Source organism: Pogona vitticeps, chromosome 4 (genome assembly GCF_051106095.1).
Source record: "Pogona vitticeps strain Pit_001003342236 chromosome 4, PviZW2.1, whole genome shotgun sequence".
NCBI classification, from domain to species: Eukaryota; Metazoa; Chordata; class Lepidosauria; order Squamata; family Agamidae; genus Pogona; species Pogona vitticeps.
In genome coordinates this window covers 142,806,586-142,833,241 of record NC_135786.1, presented here as the reverse complement: position 1 = coordinate 142,833,241, position 26,656 = coordinate 142,806,586, and the positions used below count along the sequence as shown (strand labels likewise).

The 26,656-nt window shown below is 40.0% G+C and overlaps 1 protein-coding gene across 8 annotated transcripts in view; it reads left to right on the top strand.

Moving 5' to 3' along the window:
• The window catches only part of DNAH5 (dynein axonemal heavy chain 5), a 201,611-nt gene that overhangs the window by 33,280 nt on the left and 141,675 nt on the right, over positions 1-26,656 (top strand). For 5 of the 8 annotated variants that reach the window (XM_078391705.1, XM_072998500.2, XM_078391703.1 and 2 more), the window contains 15 exons: positions 3,409-3,516; positions 5,625-5,710; positions 6,863-7,184; positions 7,802-8,008; positions 9,477-9,648; positions 10,824-10,969; positions 12,996-13,158; positions 13,491-13,736; positions 15,340-15,530; positions 15,628-15,724; positions 16,967-17,103; positions 21,102-21,303; positions 22,282-22,517; positions 23,964-24,182; positions 24,750-24,812. In XM_078391705.1, the coding sequence (XP_078247831.1) occupies positions 3,409-3,516; positions 5,625-5,710; positions 6,863-7,184; positions 7,802-8,008; positions 9,477-9,648; positions 10,824-10,969; positions 12,996-13,158; positions 13,491-13,736; positions 15,340-15,530; positions 15,628-15,724; positions 16,967-17,103; positions 21,102-21,303; positions 22,282-22,517; positions 23,964-24,182; positions 24,750-24,812 (2,595 nt within the window). The remainder of the gene's footprint in view (positions 1-3,408; positions 3,517-5,624; positions 5,711-6,862; positions 7,185-7,801; positions 8,009-9,476; positions 9,649-10,823; positions 10,970-12,995; positions 13,159-13,490; positions 13,737-15,339; positions 15,531-15,627; positions 15,725-16,966; positions 17,104-21,101; positions 21,304-22,281; positions 22,518-23,963; positions 24,183-24,749; positions 24,813-26,656) is intronic. The other 3 variants (XM_078391701.1, XM_078391704.1, XM_020781273.3) reach the window with 1 other exon arrangement.

Below are 26,656 nucleotides of genomic sequence, written 5' to 3'. Positions count from 1 at the left end.
GAAGCCTTTGTGGGCCTTGGGACCTGGGGGAGCACCTTTAATATAAGAAAATTGCCGCTGCTGACCCCGATCCCAGCAGCTAGACCGATGGTGGCAATTTTTGGATATTAAAGGGTTCCCTATATCCGAGGCACCTAAAGGCTTCCGCAGGTTGAATAGGCTAAAAAAAAAAAAAATCTAAAATAACCTTTTTTAAAAAAAGCTGATTAAAAAATTGGACATTTGTTTGCTGTTTAATAGGAAAGTTAATCAATTTAAACTCCACAAAAAGTTGTAATGCTGATTCTGAGCTCGGGAATTAAAATTCAATAAATATTCTGAGACAGAGATTGCTTTACAATGCTGATCTCCCTAACCCTTCCATGAGGAAGGATGCTGTTCTTCTCATTTTATAGACAGGCAACTATGATTAAAGTTGACTTGCATATTATTAATCACATTATTGTTTTGTTACTTTGTGACTACTCACCTGATCTCAAGGTCTACTTCAGCTGAAGTGTCAAAGCTACTCTGGAAGTGATTTGCGGAATAAGTTATGTGGCTGCTCCCTTTGTATAAATAATCACTCCAGTTTGCAGCAGAGTGACAGATGTGCACATGCACAGTCCTCTTAAGACAAGTGATGTGCCCAAATTCTCTAGCTGAGCTCATAACAGAAGTTGAGTTCTCACTGAATCCAATAGATTTAGGTTTGGCCTATACAGTGGTGCCTCGCTTAACGAGCACACCGTTTAATGACAAATCTGCATAGCGATCTGTTTTTTCAGATTGCTAATGCGATCGCATTGCGATGTTTTCAATGGCAAAACATCGCATTGCAATGATCGGTAAGCATTTTGCTTACCGATCTTTGTATTGCAATGTTTTTTTAAACAGCTGATCAGCGGTTCCAAAATGGCCGCCAGACGCCCAAAATGGCCACCACAACCATTTTTGCGTCCTGCCCTCGCTTACCGAGGGCGCGAAAATGGCGGCGCTATGGAGGAACTTCGCTGAACAGTGAGTTTGGGGCCCCATAGGAATGCATTAAACAAAGTTTAATGCGTTCCTATGGGTTTTTTGATCAGTTTAGCGATGTTTTTGCATAACGACGATTAATCCGGAACGGATTAACGTTGCTATGCGGGGCACCACTGTACTACTTGCTTTTTTGTATGCTCAGGGCTGGCTTCTGGGTTATGGTGGGAGGATGCAAGCCACTCACTTGGCTTAGCTTACAGAGGGCAGTTTGCACATTTCCCTGCATATATGAGGACTGCACTGGGTGGAGCTCCAGGTCATACATCTGAATTCATCAGCATCTTTATCTGTTACACCAGCCAAGGTTCCCTTGCCTCCCTCCATGAAGCTTTCTTCCTCCTCTCTGCAGCGATCCCGTTCAGCCAATTTGGTTCCAGTTGCAACAGAACCCTGCATGCAGGGGGTGGGGGGCAGAGTCTCATGCACACACTCAGGGGCAAAGTTTCACATGCAAGAGGGTTGCATGTGAAACCCTCTTGAGGGTACATTGATACCAGCCATGTGAAAAGGACCTTAGAATTGGTGTAGATCACAAATTGAATAGGAGCCAACGGTGTGATGCAGCTGCAAAAAAGATAAATGCCGTTTTAAGCTTCATTAACAGAAGTATAATCTCCAAATCATTTTAAGTTCCAGTTGTCCTCTATTTGGCACTTGCTACACCTCATTTTGAGTCCTGTATCAAGTTCTGCAGACCGCACATTAACAAGATGCAGATGAACTGGAAGACGTCCAGAAGAGGTCAACAAGGATGATCAGGGAGTGGAAATGAAGCCCTATGAGAAAAGATTGAAAGAACTGGGCATGTTTAGCTTGGAGAAAAGAAGACTGAGGGGAGATCTGATAGCACTCTTCAAATAGTTCAAAGATTGCCATACAGAAGAGGCGCAGGATCTGTTCTCAGTCATTTCAGGGTGCAGGATTTGAATACTTGCATTGAGCAGGGGGTTGGTCTTGATGGCTTTATAGGCGAACTCCATTATTCTTTGATTCTACGACATGTGCATTTTGAGGTGGGGTTGGCACAGTTAAGATTATGGTGATAATGAGTTCTGGTAGATGGCCTTGGAGTTCTTTATTCAGGACCACTGCTAGACCATCACCTTGGTCTATTGACCAGATGAAGAAGACAAGGTTCCTGTACCTTTAATAGTTGTCTGGAGGAGGAAATTGCAGGAGATGTAGTTCCTGCTAAAAGCTGAAGCTTTGTAATTTCCTGTTCTGAGCTACTATTAAAGGCACAGGAATCCTATCCTTTTAAAAATCTGATTACCCAGACTTAGTCCCCATTGCAGGCAGAAAGGCAGATAAGTAATCACCGAAACTTGGCCAAGTGTTGCTAAGCAACAGTGGTGGCTGCTTGGCAGTGGTGCTGCACTGCTCTGGCCCTGCATTCTTGAACACACTGGCACTGCATTATGCTGCTGTCAAGTTCAGGCATCTGCAGGGCAACCCCCTCACATCCCTGCAGGCTGTAGCCAGGCTGGCAGCAGCAGGAGCAGTAATAGTTATGATGGTGCCTGACAGGTCTCAATGCTTTCCCCTGAGTTTTCTATGGGAAATGTCTTTTTCAGCCTTGTGTATGAAGGTGTCTTCAATCATGTGAGTCCTCCCAGTGATCAGACACAGTGCAGCAAAGATGCAGGTTTACAATCTCAATGAGAGCAAGGGAGTGGGGACCCAAGCAGCATCTTTTAGGCTTCTGCCGGCTTGTTAAACATTGATCTTGTACCAGTGTAATTGTAATAGCCCCCTGTCTTAGCCCCAAATGCTGGGTATTATATTTTGTTGAGGTTGTTAAGGATCCTCCCTAGTCTCTGTGCAGTTAGTGACCACTAAAATCACTAAGATGACTTATTGTACTTTCATTTGTGCAGACTGTGGCCATGCAGGAACAATGGGAGGTAAAATGCTGGGGTTGCTAATGATGTGGATTGGATTGTGCCTATGAAAATGACTTCTTGCTTCTCACTGGAGGGCTTTTACTAAAGGAAAACAACACAGAGGGAACATGTTTACCTCTACAAACTTGTATACATTTCTGCTTCTGTCTGTCTTCTGTCAAACAAAGCCATTGCACCAGAGTGTGCTCTTCAGCAGTGCTGCACATTCTTGCATGTTTGAACACTTATTTTCCTCAAAAGAAACTTGTTTTGGTTTTGTCAGAATTCAGTCTTTGAAGGTTGTTGTGTGCAAAATATTATCTAATTAATAGATGCAGGCCTTACCTTCACATTATATTTAGTTCTGCTTTAAATTCAAGAAACTTAGTTTGTGTTTGTTTTGAGAAACAATTTTTGTTGGAGGGGGGAGCATGTGTTTAATCCCCTCCTTTTCTAAAGAGAGATTGGTGTCATCTTTTTGACAACATTCAATTTCCAACATTAGAGCATTGTTGCCACCATGAAAAAGAAGAAGTACAACTTCTTAGATCAGAGGAAAACTGAGTTTGACCAAGACTATGAAGAGTTTCTTAAGCAAACAAATGATCTTCATGTAAGTTTCACATTTGCTGATTTTATGCTTTCGTTTTTGATTGTTGAGTGTGAGCGCTGTCTTTGGATACATACATTAATGAAATTTGTATCTACCCCAGTGTGAGTACTGAGAACCGCTTGTCGAAAACAGGGTTGTCAGATGGTCGGCATTTGGTATATTGAAAAGATATGGGCATGAATTAAAAAATGAATCACCAAATCTATTCAAAAATTGCTAATCATCGATTCATATTCGTATAAATAATGCCACCAATGAATATGAATCAATTAATTTTTAGTGATTTTTTAATTCATTGATTCATTTGGCTATAAAATGTTCCCCAGGCACCGAGGGACACCAGATTATCAGGGAATTATCCTCTGACTCTCCTCTACAATCCTTCCAAATTTGGTGAAAATTAGGTTTCAGATGTCTGAGTTATACAACCACAAAGAGGGCCCCCAGGAAAGTTTTCCCCAGGCACTTAGAGACACCAAAATTACAGAGAAGCTTCTGCTGACTTTCCTCTGCAATCCCTCCAAGTTGGGTGAAGATTTGGTTTCCCCAAATCAGCAGCTAGAGGGCAGTTTCCTAGGGCCCCCTCCTTGTGGGTGTATAATTTGGACATCTGGAACTGAATCTTCACCAGACTTGGAGGGCTTGTAGAGGAGAGTCTATAGAAACCTCTCTGTGGATTTGGTGTCTCTAGGTGCTTGGGAAGCCATTTTATAGGGTTATAAATTAAAAAGAAAAGATTGATGAATTGATTCATTGATTCATCAGGAAAAAAAAATCATATATTTGTAATTTGCCAACCTTGATGAATCATGAATATAAATAAAATCAGCATTTTTCTGATTCGTGCCCATCTCTAATATTGAATATTCTATCCTGTACATTTTCAGTACAGTATAGGAGGTTCTCTTTTAAAATAATGTTTGGATAGAACTATGTTTTGGTAGCAAATATCAGCTCCAGACAGTACACTCCCCTGAGATCCTAAGCCTAGGTGTCCCCAGGCATAACAGTTCAATTTTCTTGATAAGATTTAATAGCAGCCATTCATTTAGAGAGAAAAAAAGGGAAAAGTTGTATCCAACTGCACCATTAAACATAGTCCCTTTCCATGTTGACCCTAAACCATGGATTAGATACCTCCAGCCCCTGGCTCTTTCCCATCAGTCCTACAGCTTTTGGTGCTATTGTTTGTGGCCCAAACCCACTTGTAAAAGCCCCCCCAAAAATCACTGATACCTATACAAGGCCTCCCCTGCAAATGTTAATTCCTGTGCAGGACTTTGTATGTCACAACTGTGGTAGAAAGGGTTAACTTCCTACACATAGCAGTTATGCTTTTAAGAAAATCTCCCATTGACTCCAGTGAGATCTTTTTTCCAAGCTTAAATGCTGTATTGAATGCATGTTGTTTCTGTGTATGTATGCATGTGGATGAGTGTTTGTACATAAATGTGTGTGTGTGTGTGTGTGTGTGTTTGTGTGTGTGTGTGTGTGTGTGTGTGAGTGTGTGTGTGTGTGTGTGTGTGTGAGAGAGAGAGAGAGAGAGAGAGAGGGAGACAGAGAGAGTAGAGTTACCATTTATGCTATGGCCCCATTTATCACAAGCATATGGCCCTTGGAAAGCATGAGGAATATATCCTCCTGGGTGAACAAGTTTTCCCAGCTTTGCCTTGTCTACTGAGAATAAAGCTACCCCCTATTGGAGGAGCTGGTATAGCTGAGTGACTTAGAATGACTGATTGCAGAGCTGCAGGCTGGGAAGTTGAGGCCTCTCTATGGTTACTGGACCACAGGCCAGCTGAGATCATCCTGAGTGTGTGTGGCTTATCTGCTCTGCCACTTCTATGGCCTGGGGCAAGCTGCCTTGTCTCAGAGAGCCACCAGTAGGAGGGACTGGTAAACCACTTGTGATTATATCTAGAAAACTCTGTGAGGGTTGCCATAAGTTGACCTCACATCATCATCATTTCTTTATTCTTATTTTCTGATTGGAACTCTTTGGCTTCCTTTCCTTGGTCACATTAGAATGTGATGACATCTTAAGACCTGGCTAGTACAGTACAATATATGTAATCAACATCTCCTATCCTTACATTTTCTGTTTTCAGCAACAATTACAAGTGTTTATGGACATTACCTTTGAAAAGATTACACACACTGAAAGAGCCCTTGATATGCTGAAGAAATTTGAAAGGTAAACATGATTAGTCTGGAATATGAAAATGCCAGTACAGTTATAACCTTATTGTCCCCTATTCTGAATCACATTTAAATAGTGTTGCTTACAGAAACAGAGCTTGAATTTCCATAGTATATAGGCTTGCTGCCTGGGATGAACAAGAACCTTCCAGAAATGGTAAGGCCCTGTTATCTCAGCAAGTGGCGAAAGAACACTCAATGTCTATCTAAAGCTCCTGCAGTAATGGATGAATGTACAATTTGCCTACAGTATTTGTAACCCAAAGGGCACTAAGCATATTTGGCTCTAGTTTCCTCTTTATACAGTAAACATGGGGTAAAATATCTTGGGTTGCAGTTCACTATTATGTCTGTCAGTCCCTGTATACTAGTAACTCAGACAAGTGGCATGATGTTTAATAGCGAAATAATCTGTCAATTTTTACTTTCTGTTTGAATAGGTACTGTGTTTCCTTTTGCGCTATTATTGTCATCATCGTTGCCATCATAGGTGACATCAGTGTAAAGCTTTAAACTTCCATAGACAAAAAACTGAGAGAGCTATACAGATAAAAAGCTTACAGTCTAACAGAGGGAAGGAGAAGGGAGGGAAGGGAGAGAAAGAATGCACGTGTGTTACGTATTGTACAACTTATTTGAAATGACCTGTATTCAATCAAATGACTCAGAATGCCTTAGAGTGTAGGATTGGGGTTTGGGAGATCTAAGTTCTATTTGCCACTAAGTCATGACATTTACTAGGTGACATTGAGTTAGTTGCCCTTTCTTAATAGAGTGTGACTGACCCAAACTCATGGGATTGTTGTAAGGCTATGAGGTGCAGAGGGGAGCCTTAAAAGCCACCTTGAACTCACTGGAAGAAATGGAGCATGTTGGATATAAAATGTTCATATATAGTAATAAAAAATTAATATAACCAACCAGGCTTTTGACATATCAATTTGGTTATGATATTTTGTCCTATGAAGCATTAAGAGTGACATGAGATGATGGGGACGGCGTAGATGTGAATTTTTCTTCATCTTGTAGGTGCTGGAATAGATCATCCTTCAGATCCCGTTCAACTATATTATTCCATGTTAAGAAACTGATGGGCTACCTGGAACCTCATACTGACATATCTTTCCCGACTGCATCCTTCTTGCAGGTTAAAAATCCCAAACCTTGGCATTGATGATAAATACAAAGTAATCCTTCAAAACTATGGCCATGACATTGAGATGGTCTCTAAGCTGTATTCCAGGCAAAAGAATGATCCTCCACTGGCTCGTAACCTTCCTCCAATGGCTGGGAAGATCTTATGGGCCCGGCAGCTGTTCCACAGAATCCAAGAACCCATGAGTCTTTTCCAAAAGCATTCTACAGTTTTGCAGACAGCAGAAGCTAAGCCCATCATCCGCAACTATAACAGGGTGGCTAAAGTCCTTTTGGAGTTTGAGATTGTCTACCACAGGGGATGGCTTCAACAGGTAAGCTTCCATGGTAAACATTTGCATAATAAGTTTCCTATTGCTTGACTAGTGTCAATCAAATCTAATACCTCATCTCCAATTTGTTTGTATACTTTGTATTTCTTCTTAGCAAAGTCACCAGTTAATGCAGCATGAGTTTAACAGGTGGATGCCTGAGTCCAAAAATCATTCAGTCTACCATGAGCTGCCCTGTGTTGTAGTATTTTCATAGCTGCTTATAGAATAGCACATATAGAAAATTATGCTGTTGTCTTGACCTTCATACTCTATGGCTGGCCTTCAGTTTCCCAACAGGCAGCATGACTATATCTTCAGTATTGCTAGAAATTAAAGATAATGTGTCACCCTAAAATACATTCATCAAGAATGCTATTTATGACCTTCCATTGATGATAGATTGGATCAGAATTCACAAGACCATGTGACCCAAGTTATAAGTATGTAGGGAAAAGAGTGATGTTTTTAGTTGAATCTAAGACTCAAACCTCTACTGGGTAGACCAAGTATTGTCTTACAGTGAGACTAACCAGCAGTGGAGTCATTGCTCAATGGTAATGTGCAAGATGAACTACTCTTGAGAAGACTAATGTTTCATGTGTATTCCTTGTCTACAGGTGCAACTAACCAAAGCAGGACTTCAGGCATCTTTGTTGGTGAAAGCTCCAGAGACCGGAGAAATATTTGTGAATTTTGACCCAGAGATTCTCACCTTAATAAGGGAAACAGAGTGCATGGCACGCATGGGGCTGGAAATTCCACCATTTGCCATTGCTCTTCAACAAAAACGTGATACTTACAAACAGAACTTCGATAAGCTACAGGTGTTCTTCCACTGCTTGAATAAATCTGCTGGATTTCTGGGAAACACCAGCACCTTGGGTAACCCTGGTGTTCTTGGACTGAAACTCTCAGAAGCCTTCATCACTAGCTGTGTTGGCCAGGTTTTCTGGGAGTTGTAGTTCAAGAACACCAGGATTACCCAAGACAGGGAACCACTTTTCTAGGGGGTAAAGCCCTCTTGCACCACGAGTTTCAGTTATTTAAGAGGTGGATAAACATGTGGAACACTCTCCCTACTGAAATTCGGCCGGCACCCTCGCTGGGTGTTTTCAAAAACCAGTTGAAAACTTGGTTGTTTAAACAGGCCTTCCCTCCAGTCAATTAAGTGTTTTCTTTTTCTTCCTTGTTTGAGTCTTGCCATCTTGGAAATGTATTGTTTAAAAATTTAAAATTAATTGTTTTTATATATGTTATCTTGTTGTGTTTTAACCTATGTAAGCCGCCCCAAGTAGACGTTGTCTAGAGGGGCGGGGTAAAAATCAATCAATCAATCAATCAATCAATCAATCAATCAAACAAACAAACAAACAAACAAACAATCAAACAAACAAACAAATAAATGTGATCCTTCAGGCATTGTCACTGCTCCTGTTCATTCTAGCCAGCACAATCAAAGATGAGGAATGCTGGGACTTTCTGTTCTAGCATCTTATTTGCAACATCTAAATTTATTTCATAATGCTTTTATGTAGAAGAATGTCACAAAAAGCCATCTTGTTTTATGTTATCCTTTTGATTTGGCTGAGTTCTTTCCTGGTTTATTTAAATAGCTAGGTGGTATTTGTTGCCAATTTTATCCATACCTTACTAAATCTGATATGTCTAAGCAGACCTGGAGAGTAATGATGGGATGAACTACTGTTAATTTTATATAATCTATACCTTTAGAAAAAGGAATCCTGTAAATTGTTATGCGATTAGCACTCTGGTAGACTTTAAATCACAGGAGGAAAAAAACAGTGGCCCTCTAGATGTTGTCAACTGCAAATCCCATCAGCTCTAAACAGCAGAGCAAGGGGTTATGGGAGTTGTAGTCCAGCAACATCTGGAGAGCTGCACATTCCTCATCCATGCTTTGAAGTATGCCTCTGAATCTTGTGACCTGTTTATTTTATTTATTTATTTATTCAATTTTTACCCCGCCCCTCTAGACAACGTCTACTCGGGGCGGCTTACAGGAATTAAAACAGATCAAGAAAACATATCTAAAAATACAATTGTGTTGTGTCTACTATAAGCTATCCAGCAAAGGCTCTGTAGACCTGCCTTTGCTGCTGATCTGGAACTGCAAAAACAATGTGTTTCTCACATTATTTCACTGTATTTCACTTCCCGGGTTACAAAGTTATGTAACTATGCTGTAAAGTCAGTAGAGCAAAGCTCAGCAAATTGAGTGAACTAGGGTTTCTTCTACTGTATGCTTATAGATCTTTTGGGGACTCATTTCAGATGATGCTGGCAGAGTACAAAAGAGTGAAATCCAAAATCCAAGCTCCTCTTCTTACACTAATGATTCCTCATGTTGCTAAAGTGGATGATGCCATACAGCCTGGTCTGACTACCCTGACCTGGACATCCTTGAATATTGAGAAATACTTACAGAATGTTTTGGATAAACTTGGTAAGTCGAACATGAAGAATCAGACCAACACTTTCTTGATAGACCCATAAAAGCAAGCATGCAAATATAGAGCTGTATTAATCCTCATGGTCCCTAAATGTTGAGCTTTGCAGATTATCTATTTAGTTAGTCCAGTAGTACTGACTTTCATAAGGTGTGCTGAAATACTGTAGAAGGAATTTTTCTGCTGAGAGGGGTGTCAAACTGACCTTTTGCTCTGACCCTCGTCACTGTCTCAAGTTTAAAGTTTTGGATAGACACTTTGAATTTCCTGAAGCAGAAATGCTTCCTGAACAGGATGATTGGAGCTATTATTTTGGACAATTCCTTCCTTCTTTTTCTTTGTAATAATATGCAGAAAGCATATTCATGTGAAACCTTTTATTCTGGGTGGCTGAACTAGGTATTTAGTGCTAGACATGGGACTGACAGCTCTCATTGGTAACCAAAGCTTAGCAAAGCCAATGAAAGGATCTACTTTGAAGCAAAAAAATTCCATGTGTGAATGATTAACCTTCTCTTTGTCTGCTGCTTTCAGCCTAATAAGGGTTCTAGATGTGTGTTTGTTCTACTACAAGGAAAAAGTGTTTTTAAAATTGAAAATGTTTTTAAAATTGAAGATTGAACAATAGTTTACTGGTGTCATTGCAAAACAGTTGGCTAGCTCTCTTAGCCAAGCCAGTCACTGTACCTGAACATTCTTGACCGTTAAATATGTTTTAGAAATATTTGTTGTAAACCGCCCAGAGTGGCCTCGGCTGCTAGATGGGTGGCAAATAAATGAATGAATGAATGCATGAATGAATGAATAAATAAATAAGTAAATAACAAAGCATAAGCAAAGAATGCAAGACTTCTGATGTTTCTCTAAAGTTCTGTAGAGCTCCTCGGGAGATGTCCACATATCAGACTCCCTGACCTGACAAATAGGACTAACATAAGAGACAGAGTCTTCAAATGCTGACTTAACAAGTCCCATTCATTTAGTGGGTCTACTCTAGTTGAGATTTACAATTGAATTTAGCCCTATTTTAGAATGGTACTCTTTAAAGGTTGTTTGAAATGTTGCTAGACTCTTCTAACACATAATCATATTCATGCTTCATAGAATGGAACACGATTTCTGAAAGTACTTGGCTTGTTAATTGTATTGATTTTGCTCTTTATCCTTCAAGCTGACTTTGAGCTGCTGCTTGATCGAATAAATGACTTGATAGAATTTCGTATTAATACTGTTCTTCAAGAAATGAGCAGTGTGCCTCTTTGCAACCTCCCTGAAGATGATCCATTGACCTGTGAGCAATTTCTTCATATCACAAAGGTATGATCATATAAGCACAGGGATTACCCCTGTGTCTCAGCTGCTACCTTCACAACAAATTTCATTTGCTTTCACTCTCCCACAATTCCCCTCACTTAGAAAACCAGCATGTCATGGAAGAGGACAGGTGAGAGTTTTCCCTGCCATTTATTTTTCTGAGTGCAGAAAAAAATTGATATTAGATTTGACTTAGATAAGCTGAGCCCTTATCTGCAAGATGAAATAGGACAATTCAGATACAGGTTAATTATATCAACAAGAATTACACCAGAGCAGGTTTAGTCTGATAGGAGCTGAGGTCTGGAGTCATAATGATGCTTACAATTAAAAAAAAAAAAATCAAGTCACTGAAATAGTTTATTTTTTAAAGATGCAATTATGAGGTAAAATATGAGCATTGATGAAAACAAATATTTGGGATTGGAGATGCTATTGAACAGATTCTTAGGTTTACATTTGCAATGGAATTCCATGTTGTGAATCATCTTCTACCATCTTTCCCTTGTTAAAATTTATTTTATAAGAAGTGTCTGTATATAGTGTAAGTTTAGTTTTCAACTCACCCTATTTCTTTCAATTTTGCACAGTTTGTTGCTATTATTGTTATTATCATTGTCCTCGTTGCAATCATCACACATCGTTTTAAAATCTCTCTCAATGATTTTAATCTTTAATAAAACCCAGAAGTGATCAACAGGTTCCTTCCTGTTTCTAAAACCATATTTTAAATGGGAATGCAGGTTCTGACTTGTCCAGTTGTTGCAGGTGAAGGGCAAGGAACTGCAGAAAAACTCTTGTCACCTTCAGGAGGGGAAGGTATTTTAGGGTGCTATTGACAAAAGGAGAACAAGAACTATTTTTGAAACAGAAAATAAGCAAAATTGCACAAAGTGGTACTTTAGCACAAATAATACTTTAAAGCAAATTATACAACTCGCTCAAAATGACAATGGTTGGTGCTTTGTTGCTGTATTTTGAATGATTAGAAGTGTTAGTGTTCATATCTGTTTTGATGTCAGCCGTCTTCTTTGCTTCTGTTTATTTGTGTGTGTGTGTTTGTGTGTGTGTGTGTATGCCTTTCTTCTCAAAGAAAAGGGATACTACATCTATGCAGATAGTTTGCACAAGCTGTGGATACCTTAATGAGGAAAAACAGTGCCTTTTGCCTCATATTCTTCAGGAATAGAGGAATCTCTTGATCATTGAAAATTCCTCATAGAAATAGCTTATCAAGTTGAAATCAATGAGAACAACAGGCTTAGCAAACTTTGTTGTTATCATGTGCCATCAAGTTGCTTCTAGTGTTGACCGTAACTGAATTTTCAAGGTGTGTGAGATGTTCAATAAATAGTTTACCAATGCCACCCCATAGTGACTTACGTACTTTCATTGAGCAAAGATTCAAATCCAGGTCTCCTGAATCCTAGTCTTACACTCTGTCTACTATACCACACTGTCATAAATGCTTTTTGCATGCAGATTGAAATTGGGTGTATAGTTCAAATTGTGCCCCCCCTTGAGGCCTCTGAAGGATATGATTTCTATTTTAGAATTCAAAATATTTTCTCTGGGTCCTTCGAGGAGGCTGGGGTGTGTAGACTTTTGTTAGTGACTCATGCTTGTTTTAGTGGAATTGTAAAGGAGACACTTCTGTGGTTTCTCTTCCCAGCTCCCTGTTACCCCTGTTTTGCTCTAGAGATTTTGTGTACCCTCGGAAAGTGTGGCATGATACACAGAGGGTTACAAGAGGGAGAAGTGATAAATGAAAACCATTTTCCTTGCTAGTCTACTAATGTATCAAAGGGGCATTTCCCTGTCTGTTTCCTTGCTATTCCTTCTGCTTGATCAAAACATCTTCTCTCAATGGAAGGCAACCAACAGGACACAATCCACAATTCTCATGGTGATGAGTTGGGTGTTGCCTTTCAACACAAGAGAACTTGGATAAACTGGGCCCCAGCTATCCTGTTGCTGTCAGTGCTAAACCAGAACTAAAGCGAACTGTTTTTTCACATTTTGTTTGCAGGAGCTCTGTACTAAGGGAGCATACACATTGCACCTGAAAAGCTCATTGGTAGAGGAAGCAACTAGTGAGCTTATCAATATGTTATTAGACATGGATGTACAGAACAAAGAGGATATTGATGAGAAGCTTGCAACTGAAAGCAAGCCTGAAGAAATGGATGAAGGTAAGGAACTTACATGTTAACCAGTGGTCTACTGCTTGTCTGATATGTTTCATTAAAACATTAGTGGCTACTGAGAAAAATGGATAGGCTTGTCTGTATCATTGCTAAACAAAGAAAAATAAAATAAAATTTTGTGCGAACTGAATGCACGAGCATATTAATTCTACAATCTGTATTCATCTAACTCTTTTAGATAGAATAAAATGCATGCTCTTTGCCAGAGAACTGCCTAGTAACATGTGCAATTGGGGGATATCTCTAAAAGCAGTACTAAGATTTTGCTTAATAGATGAACGGAATGCTGTTGTTCTAATTCCATTTATTGTTCTCAGCAGCAGAAGAGGATGGGCCATCAGACTTTTTAGCTTCCTCACATACTGCTAGCCAGATATCAACACGTTTATCTTCCCCAATGACCAGGAAAAAAAAGAAGGAAATGGAAATGCTAGAGGAAGGAGCCCAAGAACTGCTGTCCCATTTCAGTCATCGCAATGTTGATGCTCTTCTAAAGGTTACTCGCAACACCCTGGAGGCTATTCGCAAGCGCATTCATGCCTCTTATGCAACCAGTTTCTTAGGTAGCAAATGACTTCCTTCTTCCGTGTTCTGCAGAAGCAGCTGGAATTGCATTTTCATCAAAACTATGGGTGCTGTCATTGTGTGTGCCTGACTGCATCAGAAAAGGTTACTTTAATGGGAACAATCTCCCTTAAAGTGACCCTTCAGTTTGCCAAGGAATTGCTTCAGTTTGAACCCAAAAAGTAGAATAATAGAGTAATAGAATTGGAAGGGGTATATAAGCCCATCAAGGCCAATCTCCTGCTGAACGTAGGAATCCAAATCAAAGCAGATCTGACAGATGGTTGTCCAATTTTCTCTTGAATGCCTCCAGCATTGGAGTGCTCACCATCTCCCAAGATAATTGGTTCCATTGCCATACTGCTAAAACAGTTATAAAGTTTTTCCTGATATTCAGCCTAAATCTGGCTTCCTGTAGTTTGAGCCCATTATTACATGTCCTGCACTTTGGGATGATCAAGAACAGATCCTGCCCCTCTTTTGAATTAGTCTTTCAGGTATTTGAAAAGTGCTGTCATATCCCTCTGTCTTCTTTTCTCAAGGCTAAACATGCCCAGTCCTTTCAGTCTTTCCTCCCATACCTTGATTTCCACTCCCCTGAACATCCTTGTTGCCCTCTTCTGAACCTGCTCCATGTAAAAGTCCTACAGCTGGACCAAAAGAGTTCAGCTTGGGCATGGATTGGAATCAAGCTGGAGTGCATTTCCCCTTACACTGTGTGATCACTAGACAATAGATTGTGCTGGACCACTCCACCAGCTGTCTAAATTGTGATCTATTTTTTCTATGTGATCACATTATAAGCTTAATATTTTGAATGTGTCCTGTGTTCAGCACAGGTAGTTGTTGTCTGTGTTGGTAAATGAGGCTCTGCTTATTATTACGGTACATACTCTGTGCTAAATACAGGGAGTTATCAACTCTAATAAAAGGCAGTGCAGTTGAGCTCTTTAGCCAAGTAGCTGATTAAACTGCAAATCCTAGGATTCTTTAGGATTGAATCAAAGCCATTAAGATAGCATCAAACGGTTATAACTACAGTGGTGCCTCGCATAGCAATTGCTTCGTTTTACGTCGAAATCGCTTTGCAACGCATTTTTTGCTATTGCAAAAGCGATCAGTTTGCAATGTTCCCTATGGGGGAATTTTGCTTTGCAATGATCGCAGGGAAGCAATCATCGCAAAGCCCCCGTTTTCGGCCAGCTGATCGGTGGTTTCAAAATGGCTGCCGGGTAAACAAAATGGCCACCCACTGTGTTTAGGGATGGATTCATCGCTTACCAGGCAGTGAAAATGGCTGTGCTATGGAGGATCTTCGCTGAACAGTGAGTTTTAAGCCCATAGGAACGCATTTCGTTCTGCAGCGATTTTTGCGGAATGAATTAACGTCGCTCTGCAAAGCACCATTGTATGTAGTGCAGACACCACTTGAGTATCACAAACATATTTAGCCTGTCCTTCTCTGTACCTGTGTCTGGTTCCAAGCTATGTCAAATCCAGTAAGATGAACTTCTGGAATTTTTTGGAACACAGAGAAACTTATTTTTTCGCTGTGGATTATACATGGTTTTATGAGACTTGTGTTTTTGCCTTTATATGTAGATAATGAGAATGCTTCCAAGCAGAAACAGAGTGCTCAGCCCATATTTAGGGCGAGTGTTGTCCTTTCTATTCCAAATTTTGCTATGGTCCCAGGACTTGACGAAGTACAGCAAACGCTCAACAAAGCTGTAGACCACATTGTAAGTGTCATGAAACGAGTTGAACAGTGGAGTAAAGAAAGACTTTCAAAGGTATGTGCTGGCGTATTTCAGATAACCTTTGGGAGACCATATATTCAGAGTTCAGTATTGGTAAATCTTCTGCATTCTTTTTTTCATTTATCTGAAGAAAAAGATCCTAGAAAGAAAAATGGCTGCTTTAAGAAGTGATGGTGACAATGATTCTGAGAAAGAAACGGGAGAAACTGAACAAGGAAATATTCACGGTAATAGCTTGACCTTGAGTATGTATATACGGATTCGATCTCCATTAGAATTGAAATATAGTATTTTCCTACTGCTGTTTGCATCATCTTGCTGATGTAGCAATTGCTTGCTGGGCAAATGTACTGAAATTTAGCGTGTTGAATGCAGCTAAGTATTGATATAATGTGTGAAATGTCATTCCTCCGACACTGAAGTTCCAGAGGCAGAACTACTCAGATTTATGCATTGAAATGATGTACAAAGTTAGGAAAGGGAAAAGATTTAAATTCAAGGCATATATAGACAAGAAAGTTTTCCATGAATGGGACTGCTACTTCAAGTAATTGCTAGAATTTTTCAGCCCTAAGAAGCCCAATTCAGCATTAAAGTACAGTATATTTTATACAAGATGTCTACTGAATTACTAGAATAAGGTCCATTCACATATTAAAGAAGGGACATATTTGAATCCTGTTTTGGAATTCTAAAGAAGGTCTAGACTGAATTGGAAAGCTGTGACCTACATATGTTTTGAATTTCCACTCACCACATTCTCACTAGCATAAGATCAACTCTTGCTGACCTCTGGATAGATACTTTTTCTGTCAGCCACCACAAGGTGCAGAGGAGTAAATAACAAGCATCATTATAAGCGTGGGTAATCTCAAACGAACCGTTTCGTATATTCCTTGCTTTATGAAATATATACTTGGAACTATCTCTACTTTTAATCTTTTTATGGAAACTCAGGTATTTATGATAATGTTAGGTGCTTAACCAAGAAAACTAATAACTGTTCTCCAATTTTTCTGGAGGATGAGAGGAGCAGCCTGCTTGCAAGCATAGTACATGACGAAGAATGATTTTCCATGTTAAAGCATCCATTGAAAGGGGGTGAACTAGCATGTTTCAACAAATGCTGTAATGTGTAGTTTTATTTAAAACTGAATATCAGGTGTGGTGCACAATCATTTTCAGACACACAGATCATTAAGAAATATTAATAGATCTCATCTACAGCTATTTGATTAAACTTATTTCAGAACTAGAGCCACACCTCAGTGGCAGAGCATGTGTCTTGAATATAGAAGATCCCAGCTTCAATTTCCAGTTTTTACAGGGAAGGGTGAAAAGCCACCTACCTGAAATCCTGAGGAGCTGCTGCTAGTTCTTGTCAACAGTAGCAGGCTAGGTGAGCAAAGGGTCTGATGTGGCATAAATTAGCATCCAATGTTGCTAATTCTTCTTTGTTTTGGTTTTAGACACTGCTTCAGATACAATATCTTTGACTTTGCCTGCTCCTATCCCAAACAAGAACTACTACAAAATCATTTCAGAGAATAAAGAAATAATTAAATTGATGTCTGTTCTGAGTACAAGTATCACTTCCACCAGAAGGGTAAGCAATGCATAGAAAGGGAACATTGCTTTCAGTGAGAGGGCAGGAGTACTAGAACTGACCAAATCAGAAAGAAACAGGGTTTCAGGACGATGTGTCATCACAGGGCTGGGAAGGAACAGAAAAGAAGAACGAAGGACAATGTAGAAGGGAGGCTCAAAGGAGTGACAGAAAAAAAACAGAGTTCAATATGTAAAAGTGTGCATGTGTGTGTAGAAGAGTTTGCGCTGCATTTTAGGAAAAGTGGGCACAGATTTGCAGTGGAGCTTGTCAGTCATCTGTGGTAGCAGTTTTCTACTGAGTTTGGAAAAGTTATTGTTTTTGGACAACACCTCCCAGAATTCTGCATGACCGTTGTCAAAAAATTATAAAACACTCCCCTGATCTATACATGTATAGATTAGTGTTTTGTGTGTGGTTTTTGAAATTAAACCCATTCATGGTTACATGTTACGCCCATGAATGCTGGGTAGCATTTTGTGGAATGTATTGGAACCAGGTCATATGAGTCTTTTTTTAAATTAACATTGTATTAGTTTTTCAATATATCTATATTCAGTTCGTGCTTGTTAAACATTGTGTTACATGGGTTGCTTATAATTATTTATTTTTGCGTCTTGGTGTCCTCTTAGTTGTCCAAACTCTATACAGTGGTGCCTCGCATAACGAGCGCACCGTTTAACAATGAATCCGCATAGTGATGCGGATTTTGCGATCGCTAATGCGATCGCATACCGATGTTTTATCGCATTGTGATGGGGGAACAGCTGTTCGGCGGTTCCAAAATGGCCGACGGAACACCCAAAATGGCTGCTGGAACACCCAAAATGGCTGCCGGAACACCCAAAATGGCCACCAGAACACCCAAAATGGCCACCGGAACACCCAAAATGGCCACCGGAACATGGGGAAACATCGCAGAACGGTGAGTCTTGGGCCCAATTGGAACGGGTTTCCCAGTTCCATTTAGCGATGTTTCCCCATAGCGAAGGTTAATCCGGAACGGATTAACCTCGCTATGCGGGGCACCACTGTACATTTTTAAGCATTTGAGCCAATCATGTGCGTATTTTATATAAATGTTTTTTTCTTTTTTAAAATTTATTTAATTTTCTTTATATAATTGTTTATCCATTTCTGACTCCACATTTTTCTGTCATGTCTATATCAATATCATATCTGTTAATTAAGTACTATTTGTTTTACCTTAGTCTTATTTCTAGCTTCAATTTACCTTAAGAATCACTGTGTTATGCCTTTACCCTGATCAATGATCTCTTATTTCAGTTTGATTCCCATTTCTAATATATAAGATGTGTCCCCTTACAATTCCATAAGTTAGGTAGAAACATGCTTTCAACTTTGAAGGCCACCTTAATACTTTTTTCCCCTTTATCTTTTTAAGTAACTCCTTCTCTTGTTTGTCTTTTCCCAATTCTTATTCCTATCTCTCTAAAAATCCTGCCATCCCTTGTACCATCTGTGATCATTTTTTTTGCACTTGATCTATCTCCAATTGATCTTCCAGGCTATTTTTAATTAAATCTGCTCCCCTTATCTTCCCTCAGCACACCTAAGACTCTCCTCGGCTCCAGGGTTAGAATTAGATCTCCTAAATTTTCTCCTCTGATTTCCTCCAGCCCCTCCTTTGGTTAGCATAGATCATCCACCACCCTCTCATTTCCTTGTTCATCATTCCCTGTCTCCTGTTGGCTATAGTCCTTCCTTAACTGCTCATTGAATAATTTTGTCTCTTCATTGTGGGATCTCACTATTTCTAAAATTGCTTGAAGGGTAGATTTTGTTTCATCCCAACATTTTCCTTGTTGTAGCATTATGTTCCAGATATCAAATAATTGTATTCCAAGTGAAAGTTGTCCAGTTGCTTAAAGTAATCAGTCCAATTCCATCAATACTTGCTTCAATAGGTCCACTTTAATATATTGACCATCTTTAGAGTTAAACTTGCATCCAGTCTCAGATGTAAAGGGTTTCCCCCACTTGGAGGCTCAAGGACACTTGCTCACCGAATACTGTAGTTCACTCAGTGTTCGTACTCATGGTCCGATGTCTTTTTTAATCCAGCCCCAGAAGCTGTCCGGGATACATCCTAATTTTTTATTGGTCCACATAGATCCACATTAGCCAGATATATATTCCAAGATGAATTGTCTTTGTTAAACTTTCCAGGGTTAATTTGTCAATGCCTCAGTCAGTTTTTAGAAGAAAAAGGAGAGTCAAAACAGATTCCCAGCTTAGGGCCACCACAGAGTGTTCAAGATCATTGTTCTAGGCTAGTGATGGTGAACCTATGGCACGCGTGCCATGGCTGGCACACAGAGCCCTCTCTGTCGGCACACGAGCCATAAGTCACCATAGAGAAATACCTATCCTCCGATCCCGGATTTCGGCACTCCCGTCTGCTGGTGCAGTGATCCAGCAGAGGGGTGCAATGGCAACCATTACCTGTCTAGCCCAATGGGGGATTGGAGGACCAGTAAGTATTTATTTATTAATACCGCCCATGGGGGGGGGGGAACACAAGCATTTAACCCTTGGAGTGCAGGAGCAGTTGTTTTTTCTAAACTAAAACACCAGCATTTGGGGTTTAATTGCAGTATTGGCACTTTGAAATAAATAAGTTGATTTTGTGTTGCAATTTGGGCACTCGGGCTAAAAAAGGTTCACCATCACTGTTCTAGGCTTTTCGTCAACGCTTAGATAGCCATAACATAACAAATTAAACTCCTAGAGTTGTTTAGCTAATAATGATTTTAAGAGAAGATTTCTTAAGATTCTAACGCCAAAGAAATACCAAAAATTCCTTCCATGAAGTGTAATTAAATGTCTAATTAGTGACCAATTTATTTTCTTTGCATCTGTTTGCATCTCTTCCCTCTCTCCAGATTCACCGCTGCTCTATAGGTGGTGAGGATAAGAGACACTATTTCTTTTATAGGGACTGTTTCATCCAGTGATAGTCATAAAGCAGTACAGTTATTAAATATTTCTCACTCAGTGGTAACAGCGATGTTAATTAGCTGATTTTATCACTTCTCCATTGCCAGCTGCCAACGACTTGCAAGCAAGCTATTCAGCTGCTTGTTTCCTCCCACTGGTTGATTGGGAAGTTTCCCAGATGAAAACGGGGGTAACCACCTTCCCCCCACGATCAACAGGCTTCCCCAATTCACCACCTCTTCAGGGTGGTTTTAACAGGTCAGAATTCAGCCAAGGGGACAGAGCTCTGTCCTCTTGCTGCTGTCCCGTTGCAGCGTCATATGATTCTTGGCACCCTTTTTAAAGCTCCCATTGCTCGTCTCTTCATATGTTTGGAAGCTACAAGCTTTGATCTCTTGAATATTGAAATTATTGAGGATGTTGACACTACTGAACTCCCACACTGCTACTTGCAGAAGTAATGCAACAGTATGTTTTTAGGTGGAGGATTTTCAGTCTTTCTACCTCAAGTGGACTCTGCATGTCACCAAGTAATTCCTACTCACTATATTGGATTCTGGGACAGATTCTAGAATATGTACTTGTTTTATGTGGTGCTTTTTGAAGAGCACCTTGATATACCAGATGGATCTCTGCAATGTACATTGCATAGAAAGACCAGGTGTAGGCTAGCTGTGTTTTATAATCTTCTGATCATTATGAGGAACATCAGGGGCTTGTGGCAAGTCATAGTGTGGCATGGCAAGTAAAGCAAGGGAAGGAAAATCTGTAAATCTCTAGATTCAAGTGGACTCTATGATAAACCCCTACTTGCCTTGTTTAAGAGTTTATTGACCAGCCACAACTGAAATGGCTTAGAAGGCAATACTTGATTATGGCTTGAGATTGCTTAACAGGCTAGAGCCGTGTTGATTGGGGACATATAGTGTTTTGTTAACCCTAAAATTTCTAACATGTGGGTTTCTGTCTGTGTGTGTCCTGGGAAATAAACATCAATGGGAGACAACATTTTACTTTGTGCCTTGTCAATTTTTCAGGAAATTGTTGCAGCCTTGGAACGGTTCAAATGTTACCATCATATCTGGCAGCGGGAGAAAGAAGAAACTATTGGAAACTTTGTCAAAGGAAACCCACTGCTGTCTGAATTTGAATCCCAAATTCTTTATTACAGAGACTTAGAACTAGACATTAACTCGGAGCCTGAATACATCTGTGTAGGAACTGTTGCACTATATACTGGTAGTGTATATCTTCTGCTTAATATTCCATGGTCAGGAAATTTGCTTCAGTTGCTCTCAGTCTGAGAATGCAGCTTAAAAGTATGTGAAAGCAGTAAACCAGTACAGTTACCTGGGACTTACTTTTGCTTAGTTGGATCAGAGTGGGCCAGATAGGTGGGTAAGATGAGCCTTGGGCATTGAGGTGAAAGTTGTGCTGACTTAAGTCTTATGGCTCAGGGACTGCTTTCCCCCCCTTCTTTTTAATTAAATGTGAGAGCAAGCACAGATTCTTTGTGACTAGCACATTCTTTCTTTGACAGTGCAATTCCTAGAGATATGACCGTAGTATATCAGACTTGCAAATAAAGCCCATGTTTACCTTCCGATAACCAATCACAAAGCTTGTTGCAACACAAGATACTGAGTGAGAATATATGTTCTGAAAATCTGAGCTCTTTCAGTACTTAAGGACCAATTTTAACTGCAGCATCTAGTATAACCCTGAATGTACTGTTTACCATGACTTATTGTTAAATGCATTATCTTTATTGTTTCCTGCTGAAATTCTGCAGTTTGGATCCTAATTGTGAAAATAACTTTCTATCAAGTAGCACACGAAACATGCCTCTTTTTCTTTTTCTAATTTCCCATTTGATTTCTCTTGTTCTCTTTTAAAAAGCCATCAGGAGAACATGACTACTTTTTGCTGAGTCTGTAATCTTGTGCAAACCACAAAATTTGACCAAACAGTTAACTGATCAAGGAACATCTTGCCCAGCCATTTAAAAAAATAAAAAATAAATCTTAGGCTCTGTCCATCATAACAGCTTCCCTCTCCTTTCACTGGTTTTTCTTCTTCTATGGAAATATGCTATAATTTATCATAAAGGCTTTTTGAGGGGTGTCACTCCAGGGATGAGAAGGAAGATTTGGTGAAGAAACATGGCACTACAGTATTTCTTAACCGTTTGATACCAACTGAATGCTTCCTCCCCAGTGGACCTAAAGCTGGCACTTACAACAGAAACCAAAGCTTGGATGATTGCATTTGGATGTCACTGTAACAAGGCTTACAGGACAGAAATGGAAAACATTTTCGGCTTTGTTGAGGAAATCAGCAAAAGACTGAATCGCCAAATTAAAGATCTGGATGATATACGCATCGCTATGGCTGCGCTGAAAGAGATCCGAGAGAAACAGATTGCCATAGACTTCCAAGTGGGGCCAATTGAGGTAACTAGAAAGAGAATCTGTGCCTACATTCAGGACCCTGAACAGTGTCTGTTTTCCCCCATTACCATCTCCCACTTGGGGTTCCATCACCATTTGTTCTGCTCTTTATGTATAATTTCTTATTTTACTTTATGCCCTATCTTTTTTCTCCCAGAGGGAATTCAAAACACTAAACATGAAAAGAACAAAATGTTCACATTGATCCTGAATAGATCCTTCTGATCAGTTATCCTGCCGACTGTATTTTCTATTTTCTTGAGAAAACTGAAACAGTGCCAGGGGCAAAAAGGGTGTTTCCCCCCCCATGTGCACTTTCATCAGCTGATTTTTAATATGTGATGTTAAAGCTATACCAGTGTAAATGTGATGGGCATTGCGTCTAGCAACCAGGAATTGTGCAACTGGTTGGACATTCCTGGCACGAGCGACTGTGCAATGTTCCTGCCAAAGTGCTTTGGGGAGAGTGCACTAGTGCAACCAACAGCACACATCTTGTTGGACACTCATAATTGTGCAATAGGACATTTGAGCATATTAGCAGATAAATGCTAGGCTGGAAGCTGCTAGGCTTTCATTACCATAGGATGAAGAAAAGATAAAAGTTCAGTTTACACTTCAGGCAGAAAGTTCAGTTTGCAGTTCTTGTAATAACTTGGTTTGCAGTTTGGTGGAACAGTTTCCTGATGGGCTTGTTATTGCTTGGCAGGGTCATTTGTCCAGGTTTAACTGTGCTCTGTCTTCTGTAATGCAGGATCACTTTTTCTGTAGCTTTGTCATAACTATTGAAAACTCTGGGTATTTGGTGTATTGCCATTTTTTTTAAAAAAAAGTCCCAGATTCTGATTTGATATCTAATAAAGGTAAAGGTAAAGGTTCCTCTTGACATTTTTAGTCCAGTTGTGTCCGACTCTAGGGGGTGGTGCTCATCCTGTTTTCAAGCCATAGAGCCAGCGCTTGTCCGAAGACAGTTTCTGTTGTCATGTGGCCAGCGTGACTAGGGAACGCCATTTTACCTTCCCACCGAGGTGGTACCTATTTATCTACTCACATTTGCATGCTTTCGAACTGCTAGGTTGGCGAGGAGCTGGGACAAAGCAACAGGAACTCACTCCGTTGTGTGGGTTCGATCTTACGACTGCTGCTCTTCTGACCTTGCAGCACAGGCTTCTGCGGTTTAGCCCACAGTGCCACCACGTCCCATATCTAATAGCATGAACTAAAAATCTAGACTACAGTATATATGATAGAGCACAAATTATTTTTTTCAAAACTCCACGCTGTTGGTTTTTATGTTACCTTTTGCACCAACCTAGCTCCCTCACATCCTTAGCAGAACCACTTGGTGCTCTTTTCAGCCAGAGTTGTACAAAGAATGTGTCATTATGTGAATACATACTTATGCATAGGCTTTTTGATGATTGTAGTGAACAAGTTTTTCCTTTGCAGGAGTCTTACGCGATGTTGAACAAGTATGAGTTACTGGTTGCAAAAGAAGAAATGGAAAAGGTGGACACCCTGCGTTACACCTGGGAGAAACTGCTAGTCCGAGCAAACGAAGTACAGAATGAATTAGTAGCATTGCAGCCTAAATTCAGAGGGGAACTAATAAGCACAGTGGAGATATTTGTTGAAGACTGTGATCAGTTCTACTTGGACTATGATAAGGTACAGGAATATGGTAAAATGAAAGGCAGAATAAAATCAGCCCCATAAAGCAATATAAGATCTAATTAAATTCTGATAGAACAAGGAAGAGGCTGTGTGGTTCCCCAAGATTATGCAAATGCAAGAGTGGGTGATACCTTTTATTGGACCATTAAAAAAATTCTGGTCACAAGCTTTCATGGATGAAATCCAATTTGTCAGGCTAAGCATACTTCTGTGAGAGATTATCTAGAACATGTCTTGCATGTCATTGCCTCTTGGAAAAAGCATAAGAACATATGAAGAGCTCTGCTGGATCAGACCAAGGGCCCATCTAGTCCAGCTTCCTATATCTCACAGTGGCTCCACCAGATGCCTCTGGGAGCACATGAGACAACTAGATATTTGAATCATCTTAATTGGTCTGTATGGTGATGGCCCTGACATTCAAGTTAAAATTTAATGATGTAGTTATGAGAGGATGGGAGAATGGAAACACTTGCGAACAAGAATGGTATGTTCTTCTAAGCAACTTTACCAATTGTTCCATGGTTTTCATTAATGTGATGTTTCAATATTCTCTTCTAGAATGGTCCTATGGTGGCTGGTCTTGAACCTCAGGAAGCTAGTGACAGGCTTATCATGTTCCAGGTATCTCCCCTCCCCCCTCCCCTTCTTCTTTTTTTGTTTCAGTAGTTTAAAGCTTTTGTCAGACTCCTTGAATCATTGGTTTATTGAAATACTGTATTGCAATATCATCATTCCTGATAAAAATGGTTGCTGAGTCAGTAGAAAAGCTTTGTTATATTAGACCAAAGACTCAGTATCTTTTCATCTGTCTTGGATCCCTCATCATTTCGTTTTATTAAATGTCTTAATGTTCAAGTGTTAGGGAAGAAAGAGAAAAACAAACAATCTCAAGTCTGTTCTCTTCCATCACATCAAATAGTGGTTGAAATCCTGTTTGTGCATCTACGCTGCACAAGGCTGATGATGTCATCAGCCGTGATTTTTTTGGAAATTATTTTTTTCCAAGTCTCACTCTAAGGTCTCTGCAGCTCTTGTGGGATTCCTTTTGCATGGGGAAGCTTTTGGGGCCATGGAAATGGGTGGTGGGAGGAAATATTTAAATTGTAAAAATCACAAGCAAGATGATTTTACCAGAGGCAACAATTTTCAGAAATGAAAGACTCCCCACTGTACTATGTACATCTTCCTCTTCTTCTTACAGCTAGGTAACACATCAAGAAAAGGACATACTTCCCACTCTTGCAAGGTTACAATAACTGGAATTCTGTTGCACAGTTAAGATGTATGGAGATTTTTCAAACTTGCATTAACTTCCAAATGTTATGTATTTTGTGTAACTATGTAACAGGATTTCAACCTACTTTTTTTCCAAAGTAGATATCTGAGAAATCAGAAATGTAACTAAACCCTGTTCTTATTTCCTGATTACCAATCACGAAATAAAAGAAAACTAATTTGCAAAATGTAAATTGATGCAAGCTCATGTTAGGAGAAACAGATGTCTTCTACCTGCTTCTACCCTTTCATGGATTGCTGCCTTGTTGTGGCGAAGGGGCTTGAGTAATTCAGGGAAGCTATGGGCTATGCCGTGCAGGGACACCCAAGACGGACAGGTCATAGTGGAGAGTTCTGACTAAACACAATCCACCTGGAGTAGGAACTGGCAAGCCACTCCAGTATCTTTGCCAAGAAAATCCCATGAACAGAAACAAAAGGCTAAAAGATATGACGCTGGAAGATGGGCCCCTCAGGTCGGAAGGCGTCCAACATGCTACTGAGGAAGAGCGGAGGACAAGTACAAGTAGCTCCAGAGCTAATGAAGTGGTTGGGCCAAAGCCGAAAGGACGCTCAGCTGTGGAAGTGCCTGGAAGTGAAAGGAAAGTCCAATGCTGCAAAGAAGAATACTGCATAGGAACCTGGAATGTAAGATCTATGAACCTTGGGAAGCTGGATGTGGTCAAACAGGAGATGGCAAGAATAAACATTGACATCCTGGGCATCAGTGAACTAAAATGGACAGGAATGGGCGAATTCAATTCAGATGATTATCATATCTACTATTGTGGGTAAGAATCCCGTAGAAGGAGTAGCCCTCATAGTCAACAAAAGAGTGGGAAAAGCTGTACTGGGATACAATCCCAAAAATGATAGAATGATGTCCATACGAATCCAAGGCAGACCTTTCAACATCACAGTAATCCAAGTTTATGCACCAACCATCAATGCTGAGGAGACTGAAATTGACCAATTTTATGAAGATTTACAACACCTTCTAGAACTGGCACCAAAGAAAGATGTTCTTCTCATTCTAGGGGATTGGAATGCTAAAGTAGGGAGTCAAGAGATAAAAGGAACAACAGGGAAGTTTGGCCTTGGAGTTCAAAATGAAGCAGGGCAAAGGCTAATAGGGTTTTGTGAAGAGAACAAGATGGTCATCACAAACACTCTTTTCCAACAACACAAGA